This window comes from Berghia stephanieae, chromosome 7 (genome assembly GCF_034508935.2).
Source record: "Berghia stephanieae isolate SIO BIC M18660-M18661 chromosome 7, UCSD_Bste_1.3, whole genome shotgun sequence".
NCBI classification, from domain to species: domain Eukaryota; kingdom Metazoa; phylum Mollusca; class Gastropoda; order Nudibranchia; family Aeolidiidae; genus Berghia; species Berghia stephanieae.
The window spans coordinates 38,676,286-38,687,476 of NC_088366.1; the positions used below are offsets into that span (position 1 = coordinate 38,676,286).

At 35.7% G+C, this 11,191-nt stretch overlaps 1 protein-coding gene across 3 annotated transcripts in view; it reads left to right on the forward strand.

Annotated features, from left to right (window-relative positions):
- LOC144977191 (leucine-rich repeat-containing protein 69-like) overlaps nt 1–10,450 on the forward strand; it is an 83,587-nt gene extending 73,137 nt beyond the window's left edge. For 2 of the 3 annotated variants that reach the window (XM_078922127.1, XM_078922128.1), the window contains 2 exons: nt 3,870–3,961; nt 9,332–10,450. In XM_078922127.1, coding sequence (XP_078778253.1) covers nt 3,870–3,961; nt 9,332–9,533 — 294 coding nt within the window. In that variant the 3' untranslated portion in view covers nt 9,534–10,450. The remainder of the gene's footprint in view (nt 1–3,869; nt 3,962–9,331) is intronic. The other variant, XM_078922129.1, reaches the window with a different exon arrangement.
- Nucleotides 10,451–11,191: the final 741 nt, after the last annotated feature.

An 11,191-nucleotide genomic window follows, 5' to 3' on the forward strand; every position in this document is an offset into this window, starting at 1 on the left:
CACAAACAATGATCACCCATAAAATGATAGATGATAGTTTGATTCTCGTCTCAGTCAATCAACTTTTTGGAGAAAACAAAGCAAAAATACAACCTACAACTCGCCTTTCCTCGCCCCGCCCCCACTATCTCCTAGTCTTCTATATTTTCCTCAATCCCCCCCCCCTCCCCCTCCCTTCCTCCCCTTTTTCATCTTTCACTGCCAATTATCCCCCCCCCCCCCTTCCTTACTACATATAAGTTCGCTCCAAGTTTCATGGTGTAACCTCGTATCGTTTTAGTTACTTACATTGTTGTTCTTTTACGTATTAATAAGATATAAGATAAGATATACTTGATTGATCCTGAATGGAAATTATCATAATGTTACACATCATTCATCGTTACATTAGCACATATTTATACACTGTCGTGAACTAATTGATGAAAATACGTAGCTAATTAAAATCAAAATAAACATCAAATATAATAAAATAAAATAAAATATCCATAAAATATACAGGAGTTACAAGCAATGCTATAAAAATTGGACATGAAAGTAGAGTAGAGTTGTAATAATGGATTTGTAATGTAACTAGGATTTTGTATATAGATTGTGATGGATTGAACATAGCCAATCCAGGTTGATAAAAAGTAAATTTGAATGTATAAATATATAAATAATGTAGATATATCACCATGTAAACATGCATAAATAAATAGATTTTGGAGAGAACTTATTGATGAAAATACGAAGCTAATTATAAAAACAAACTTTTATAATGGTTTTGTAATGTAAATAGAATTTCGAAAATAGATTGTGAAGGATTGCACATAGCCAACATAGGCTGATAAAAAAGTAAAAATAAAGCATGGCATTTGAATGTACAAACAAACAACAAATAATGTAGATACAGCACCATGTAAACATGCATAAATAATATATTTTAGAGAGAACTAAATGATGAAAATACAAAGCTAATTATAAAAACAAACTTTTATAATGGTTTTGTAATGTAAATGTGTGTTTGTGTGTGTGTGTGTTTCGAACCTAGCTGGTCCGATTTTTTTCTTTTGGCTTTCTGTTGTCACCACTCCTTTCTATCGCATTGTTGTCATTTGATGATACAATAATATTTTTATTTCGTTTGGTGTTTTAACTAATCAAATGATACAAGTTTCACATACTATAGCTTTCTTCAAAAATAACATTTATAACGTCTGTATTTTTAAAAACCACCATTATATTATTTGGGGGCCGGATAGCTCAGTTGATAGAGCACTCTCTTTACACGCAAGGGGCCAGAGATTGATCCCGGGTGCAGTCGAGCTTTTTTTTCTTCTGATCTCTGTCTATTCAGCAGTGAATGGGTAGCTGTGTTTGTTAGATCTGGCGAAAAGTACTTTGGGATAGACAACGTCCTATCCAAAGATAGAATTTTTTTTTATTAAAAAAGAAACGAAAACGTGAGCTTTTATATAGCGCAATATCCACTAAATGTGCTCAAAGCGCTTTACATAGGGTCCCTGACTAATAGCAACACGTAACATGTAGAACGAAACATGACGCCTGTTAGGCGATGTTATTCTGTTACGATGTCTTGAAGGTACTGCCCCTTCCTACCTTTCAGAACTAATTGAAAGATATTCAAAACCCCGCCCCTTACGTTCGGCCAGTGATTCCACAAAACTAGTTGTCCCTCGAATTCGGAAAAATGCTGGAATGAGATCCTTTTCTCATTTCGGACCCTCTATTTGGAACGCCTTACCGCAGAGCATTCGTGAAAAAGAATCTTTGTCTATTTTTAAACGTTCGCTTAAAACATATTTGTTTCCATTTTAGTAGATGGTATGAGAAGCAAGATAGGTTTGGTTTGTGTTGTGTGTTGTGTTGTGTGTGTGTGTATGTGTGTGTGTGTGTGTGTGTGTGTGCTTGTGTGTGTGAATGAGTATGTTTCAGCCAAAGTAATTTGTAATTTAAGCGCTTAGAGTCTGGTGTCTCGGAGTTATAGCGCTATATAAGTTTTCAGCATTATTTTTATTATTATTATTACAATTTTTCCCGACAGAGACAACAATGTTGACGACCAGGTACTCATTTTACACCTGAGTACGGTGATAGGATGTGAGTAAAGAGTCTTTCAAGGACTAAACTAGGCGCCGAGCGAGGCTCGAACCCAGGACCTTCCGATCCGAAAGCGAGTGTCATACCACAAGACCACATAGCCGCACGAAAAGAGAAAAAAGAAATGGAGACAACAACAGCCCTCCCCCCCCCCCAAAAAAAAAAAATTTAAAAAAATTATCAAAACAAACTCGTCCCACTTCCCATACTTTTGGTCCAGCATGACACAGACACAAAATATTAACAATCCATTTTCCTTTCACTCCCAAACATTGACCCGACCCGCTCCATCAATCTTCGCGCACACACTCACACACACACACACACACACACACACACACACACACACACACACACACAAACACATGTTTAATGGATAGTGTTATAGCACTATTTTCATGTTTTGAGGCAACATGCCTTCTCCACTCTCACTTACACTTAGCGGTTCGACAGCCATCTACTGCAGGACCGGTTCCTATCGTTTGACGGTCACAATGACGCCTTGTGATTGGCCAATGTCGAAAAAGAACCGGTTCGAACCGGTCCTTGCGGTTCACATTTCCCAGGGACCGTAGAACCGGCGGTCCTAAACATGCTTGGGACCGCTCCGCACTAGAATATAGTACCTTTCAAATGTCATGTAGTAAAAATCATCCTAAAGTTTCGTATTGCTGATGGTAAAAAGGAATTAAAACATCTTTGCCTTTTGGTTCTCATCTGTTTCTCCTGTGGCTTATTTTGATTTCGTTGTACAGAGGGTGGAACTCGTCTCTTTGAATTCTGTTAATCTTAAAACATTAGCAATATCTTTGTGAAAATCTTCAAAATTGTTCCATCCATCATTTCATAACATTCGATTAGCATGCTGTATTATTCTATTTATTTTTATTACTTCAGATTTTTTACAATTTCCACCCCAAGCAGCTACACAGAAACAAAAAAGACTTACAATGCAAGATTTATTAAACAAAGATAAAATTGCTTTGTCAACATTTATGGAGTCGTCTCCTCATCATGAATAATCTTGTCTTCGCAAAAAAAAATGTCATTTATAATAACCTACATCTAAACTCTTTTAATCAATCAAATCAATCAGTCATTCAACCATGTGGGAAAGCGATATAATGTAATACAAAGCAAAAATACAAAGAGAGAGATAGAGAGAGAGAGAGAGAGAGAGAGAGAGAGAGAGAGAGAGAGAGAGAGAGAGAGGTTATGTGTTTGTGTGTTGAAGAGATGAAGAGAGAGGAAGATAGAGATATAAAGGAGAGAGATAGAGAGAGAGAGGGGGAGGGAGAATGGGTGTGTGTATGTGTGTGTGTGTGTTGAAGAGATTAAGTGAGAGGGAGAGAGAGAGAGAGAGAGAGAGAGAGAGAGAGAGAGAGAGAGAGAGAGAGAGAGAGAGAGAGAGAGAGAGAGAGAGAGAGAGGGGAATGATGTGTGAATTAAATTGGGACGGTTTAAAATTGTATTGGAAGAGGAGTGAATAGCTCGAGTGATTAACTTAGTAACTGGATACATTTGAAATCAGTCTTAATTTCAATGCATTAATACATTATGTTCCTTGTTGTAAAGGCGTCTGTGTGCTTTTGTTAGGCCATGATGCAACTGAGCCAACACGCTGATAGACCGCCACGAGCCTTTCTGCGATTTGGCTGCTGCGTGGACAATCAGATCTGTAATAGACGATAATGTCCGATAATCTAAGAGTTGTTACAGACCTTTTTCGTCATTGACAGTTTCATAACTCTTCTTACTAACTACAGAAAAACCGTCACATTCGTTACGACACAACCAACAGTCTGTCAGGAGAGAGAAAACAGCATATACGTGTATCATTACTCTATCCTGTTATCACGTTAGTATCACATTGTATTACTTAGTTACTAACAAAATTGCTTGTTCTTTTTGAATTAATATAACGAGAATTTTCAAAGTGTATTTTGACATTTTGAAATGAATTGAATAGGAACAAAGAAACAAAACCCAAAAATGAAAAATAACAGCAAAAGACATAAGAAATAGAACCCTTACTTTGCACGCCCCTAACTTTAGATCATTTTATCACACCCCTTTGGGTAAACATGCCATGATTTTTAATCAATTGTTTATCATCTCTAACCGTTTCATGGTGTAGATTTAAGCCATAGGCCATTTAATAATGTGTACATGGCAGTTAATCACGTGTTTAAATGTGTATGATTAAATCAATTATTGACATTATATAGTTATGTGATTATTATATATTATTATTATATTATAATATATTATTATTATTATTTTATTATTATTATTATTATTATTATTATTATTATTATTATTATTATTAATTATTATTATTATTATTATTATTATATTAATTATTATTATATATTATTATTAATTATTAATATATTATATATTAATATTATTATTAATTATTATTATTATTATTATTATTATTATTATTATTATTATTATTTTATTATTATTATTATTTATTATTATTATTATTTTCTATTATTATTATTATTAGTATTATTATTACTGTTATTATTATTATTAATTATTATTATTATTATTATTATTATTATTATTATTATTATTATATTATTATTATTATTATTATTATTATTATTATTATTATTATTATTATTATTATTATTATTAGTGCATGGGCCAGTGGGCGAAACCCTCCCTCCCCCCCCCCCCCCCCCCCCCCTGGGGGAGTTTTCGCCACATGGTTTTTTCTGAAACAGCAATATATCTTGAGTATTAATCCGGGTGTTACCGTTTTTTTCAAGTGTCATTTACGAGAGTTACGGCCCTTGAAAGGTCATTAGGTGCAATTTTTTGTGAAATCGTTTTTTTGCATAAAATGGTTGTTTATCACCTTAAAATTGTTTCACATACAATCAATAATGGAATTTTATTGTAATTTCTCATTTTTTGCCTCATCACAATCAATAATGGAATTTTATTGTAATTTCTCATTTTTTGCCTCATATCATAAAATATTTTACAAAGCCATATAGCGTTTTTAAATCTTTGATAGCCATTTTCTCTATAATTTGAAAAAAATCTATTACAGTGTACTTGTTTCCCTTCAGGATGAATAAACAAGAGGGATTTTGCACTAGCACAATTCAGGCATGCTTCAGGGACATATAACACAAATTAATCCGGGTGTTACAACAACAGTAAAAACCAATCAAGAAAGACAGCTGCACCAAGATAATTTTCTGTGGGTGTTCTGTAGGATGAAGGAGAACGTTTCCCTGGCTGGAAAGGTTGGCTTTCATCAACAACTCCAAACCCCCAAAATGAAAATGAAACCAACATGCCTTCAATTGTTGAATATATGCCTGTCATCAATGCTCCCATAACTGAAGCAGCTACAGTACAGAAGGTGCTACAACTATCTTTGGAGGCAACACAAGAGCTTGGTCAGCCATATACATTTGTAACATTTGACCTTGCTGTAGCAAAGAAAGTTTACGATATTGTCTGGCAAAACCCACAGCTTTACAAAACAGTCATTATTCACCTGGGTGTCTTTCACACCATAATGTCATATCTTGGTACCCTGGGAAAGCTCCAAAGTGGATCTGGTTTTGAAGAAATTGTGACTGAAGCAGGGCTATGTGCACATGGTTCTATGGATAGGGTTATGAGTGGAAAGAACTACAACAGGCTATACGAGTGCATGTGTCTGTTTTGGAGGCTCTAGAGAGGCTTCTGCTTGCAAAATTTGAGCAGGACACAGATTCAAAACTCAGTAAAGACCTCATGTCTTACATAAAGGAATTCACCGAAGGAATTTCAAGCCATACAGCTAATAAAATTCTCCAGTCAACTGTGTATGCTGAGTTATTTTCCCAGTATGAAGCCTTCAAAGAGAGTGTCCGCTCAGGAAAGTACGGAAAAACTGCACAATACTGGATCCAATACATGGACAGAGTTTGGCTTCTCCTCCAGTTTCTGCGAGCTACAAAGACAAACAACTTTCTTCTTCATATATCTTGTTTAAAAGAACTGTGCCCACTGCTTTTTACCATGAATCACCACAATTATGCCAAGTATCTCAGTGTATATTTTGTGTCACTAGCCAACCTGATTCATTCCCACCCAGGGGCAGAAGAAATGTTACAAGATAATGGATTTAGTGTCTCCAGATCATGGACGCCTGCTGGAAGAATAGCAGTTGATATGACCATTGAACAAACAATAAACAAACATGCAAAGACAAAAGGAGGCATTGTTGGGTTCAGCAAGAGTCTTCCAAGCTATTACCGTTGGAGTGTAACAAGACACAATCGAGCAGAATATGTATCAGCAACCCAAAGAATGATCAGCAACAACAACTGTATGGATATAGACACCCACAAAGAATTGAGCCTTGCAGAAAAAAAGAGTGAAAAGCGAGTGCAAAAGATCCTCCAGGCATTTTCAGCATTTATCAATCCCTTTGAAGTTGAAGATGGTCTGGTCTGTCTAGCTTCAGGAATGAAAGTGCAAGAGGATGTTGCTGATGACCTGCTAGCCGTGGAAAGAACAGGAAAAAGATTGTTTGAAAGTTTTGTTGAAAACAAAGACTGTAGAATTTCACAAGCCATTAGAAAGGAACAAGACCAAGACATTTGCATCATTGAGGAAAGTGGTAACAGTGAAAAAAGACATGAACGTGGTCAAAATCAAGGCACAAAGAAATTTATTTGGCCAGCTTCTTGTTTTGTCCCAAGAGCACAGTGTTGATCTTCAAAAAGTTCTTCAATATCCTCTAACACCTACTCCATGGTCGCTGGCTTCATCAGATGGTTTACCTCTGAAGACCAACAAAGCAACTCTGTTGCACAAGCTCACGCCTGACAATTCATTAATGTTCGGGGATTATTCAAAAACAAAAAAACAAACACCGTTTACATTGTTGATGGCAATGCACTGTTACAAACTCTGTCAGCAATCCCAAATACATTTGGTGAAGTAGCCAAACTTACATTTTCCTCCTTACCACAAGCAGCTTGTGTACACTTTGTGACTGATACTTACATAGAAGATTCAATCAAAGGTTGTGAGAGATTGAGGAGAGGATCTTCTGAAGATAATGCATACTTGTTAAGAGGATCTGCAACAACAGTGCCCAGACGTTGGAAATCATTTCTCAGCTGCGTTGATAACAAAAGATCCCTTATCAGGTTTCTCCTCAAGGAATGGGAAAGTAACGAATATGCAAAGAAACTGAGAAACAGGGAAATCTTCTTTGTCTGTGAAGAGAGATGCACCTTACTTTACAGTGACACGAATGAATTTACCACAGCTGTACCTTGTCTAGATCTCTACTCATCACAGGAAGAGGCAGACACACGAATTATACTGCACTGTCAATATGCTTCCCGCCAACCAAACTGTGAAACCATTGTTGTCAGATCACCAGACACGGATGTCTTCTTACTTCTCCTTTCATTCTCAGAGACAATTGGAAAGACCCTGATTTTTGATACTGGCTGTGGCAACAACAGGCGACAAACCAATGTCTCTCAGATAGCAAAGACTTTGTCTAAACAGATGTGTGATGAATTACTTGGTGTCCATGCATTCACAGGCTGTGACACAACAAGTTGCTTTGCTGGGCAAGGAAAGCTGAACGCTCTAAAATTTCTTCAAAAGGAGGAAGATCTTAGAATTCTGTTCTCCAGATTTGGAACATCAGCAGCTGTTTCGAGTAATGACTGTCTCATGTTAGAGTCATTTGTGTGCAAGCTGTATGGCAAAACCTCATGCACAAGTGTCAACAAAGTGATGTATGACATAGTTCGCCAGCGTTTCAAAGGAAAGAAAGGTACCATCTCATGCAGTGGTGGAATTGATCTGTGTCAGATGCCTCCTTGTAGTCAAGTATTGTCACTGCACATATCAAGAGCCATCTTTCAAACTCTCATTTGGAGGAATGCAGTGTGCCAGAATCCTAGCATTCCAAAACCAGAGGATAACGGTTGGCAGAGAAATTCTGCAAATGAATTGGAAGTACAGTGGTTCAAAGATGCTTTCATTCCAGATGAGTTGCAGGAAATTGTGTATGAAGAAAGCTGCACCAGTACTGATGAAGATACATATGCCGAGGATGGTAGTGATAGCTTTGACAGTGATTTCCTTGACGACACTTCAGAGGACGAAGAGGATTTTGCTACTGATGATGAGGATATGTAATAAATTGGTGAGCAGTGCAAACTGTTAAGGAGTAAAGCATGTTTGCAAAACACATAAGGATATTGTTTTGATGTACTTACTGCATCTTGAATCAAGAATCCCTTTTGAGTATCAATTATTCTTCATAATATAACAATGCGATTTCGTTCAAAAGTCTTCGGTAATGATGCTTCACTTGGGTTGTGAACAAATTAGTCTTTTTTCATGATATATCTATTGTTTTTACCACACCTTCAACTTACTTTTAAATGTGACAACTGGACATCAATACCATGTTTAAAAAGAATGAAAATTATGATGAATTTGGCATCCCACAAAGTGGAGAAAAATTTAAGGGTTGCGTACACTTTTAGTTTTTCCTGTGACGTAGAAATATGAAGGTTGTTGTTGAGGCTTGGGCCATAGCTTTCTTCAGTGCTACATTTTTAATGAACATGCTGTTTTTGGCCATATTTAAAATAATTTTTGTGTAAAACACTGAAATAGCCCATAAGTTTAGAGATGACACTTCATGAGATTACTGACAAATTGTTTCAACTTTCTGTGAATCTATATAATATTTACAAATTGAAAGCTTGTGCACATAGTTTGATAGTATATTCAATTTCCTTCAGTTTGATACCCAATTTGCATATATTTGAATTAATATTGTAGTCTCCAGAGCCTTTGAAAGAAATGTTGTCTCTTTTTTGCAAGGGGACACAATTCACTTTTTTTCAAAGGGCCATAACTCTCTTAAATGACACTTATTTTTAAGGTAACAGTGGAATTTGTATGGCCAATAAGTTCTATTATTTGAAAAACATAGTGGCATAAACTCCCAAAGGGGGGGGGGGGGGGGGGGGGGGGGGGGGGTCCCAGTGGCCTAAGCACTATATTATTATTATTATTATTATTATTGTTATTATTATTATTAATATTATTATTATTATTATCATTATTATTAAAGTGTCGCCTCCGCCGCCCCCCCCCCCCCCCCCTTCTTTTTTTTCCAGGCACAAACATATAAAACATTTCAGTTTTTTAAATTCTTTTCTTACAGGACCTTAACTTGTCATCCATATCCGGAAGCATCCCAGTCCGTGCACTCCTCTGTTCCTACAAATGCTTCAACGCATCTGGACATAGTTACTACGGTGTGGCTTTCCCGTAGACATAACAGATTGGTGTCTTGTTCCCGCCCTCATATAATTCCCATTCCTCATCTCCTAACCCCACCCTCATTTTTATCCTTTTCCTCTTAATACCAAGCTGCTTGAAGCTCTGAACTTTAAAATGTATTGAACAAAATGAACATTTCAGCTTTAAAAACAAGAGCAATGTACTGAACATTTCAGGCTCAAAATCCTTCTTCAGCCCACAACAGAAACAATTAGAATTGGAAAACTTCGTGGATAACCCGCAAATGGTCATAATTTGAAGTCAAGACAATGATAAAGTTTCATATTATTATTACTATATTATGTTGCTTCATTACTGCCTCTGATATATCTTGGAAGGGAGTTCCAGACACAGGGTGTCGAATATTAAACGATTGCTCGCCGATTTTCCAAGTCATATTTGGCTTCACAAGAATGTGATTATCCGATTTTGAGCTTTTTTCTGGCTGGGATATAAAATTTAAGCATTTCGTAAATGAACTCAGGACAATCATGCAGTGATATAAAAATAATAGTACCTACATATCTTGTATTCTACACGTTTCTCTACGGGAAGCGGGTAGTTTTCTCTTAACAAACCCGATGCAGATTGATTTCTCCTCTTTCCGTAAATAAGTCTGGCAGTATCGTTCTGGGCTGCCTGAAGGGCATTTCTCTTGTCAATTTATTTAATGTAAGATTAACTGACCAATTGATAATGATGATAATTTTTGGTGTCGAATTGCCACAATCGTAACAAATTGAAAACGAAATGAATATCTTTATGTTGTGTATATCGCACATGTGAAAGAAAGAGAGGAAGAGAGAGAGAGAGAGGGAGAGAGAGAGAGAGAGAGAGAGAGAGAGAGAGAGAGAGAGAGAGAGAGAGAGAGAGAGAGAGAGAGAATAAGTAGGAGTGAAATATCGGTTCAATGTTACAGTTATCGTTTAACGTTATAACAAGTGTAACTAAATGACAAATTGCCATATTTATGCACAATAAAGATCTATTATTATTATTATTATTATTATTATTATTATTATTATTATTATTATTATTATTATTATTATTATTATTATTATTATTATTATTATTATTATTATTATTCTTTATGGAAGGGAAGAGAGAATTACAATAATGTAGCTTTGACAGAAGGTCGAGGTGTCCCTTGTAATGAGATGTCTAACACTAGGTATTCTTCTCATTTCCCCTTACTTTACGATATGATTTACTTTGTTGGTAAAAGACATCCCTAAATCAATAAATAAGCCCAAGTTTCTAACAACCTTAGCAGTTTCAATTACAGTTTTTCCTAAAACTATTTGAATCCACAATTTACATGTTTAAGAATTGCTGACCTAGCGATAAAGATTATATCAGTTTTACTATCGGTAAGTTATAGTCTGTTTTATTCCATCTATGTTTTCAATTTAGCAAAGCAAAATTGGAAACGTTAAATTGAGAGATGTAACTGGTCGTAAATTGCTGACTTAAAGATTTATCTGTCAGCTGCATAAACTGTTAATGGACATTAAAATTCGAAATAATTTATCCAACGGATTTTATGTAAATTGCAAAAAGAATTGGACCATATGCTAGCAATTTGTCGACGATTCATTAAGCTTCGAACCGTTTCAGCCCCATCCATTCATACCAAATATATACGTTCGAGTAGGTTTAACAGATAAATGCAAAGATAATAGTTAAGAACTGCTTTTTCCAGGATTTTTTAAAATAAAGGTAAAATTTGAAAAGGGACTAT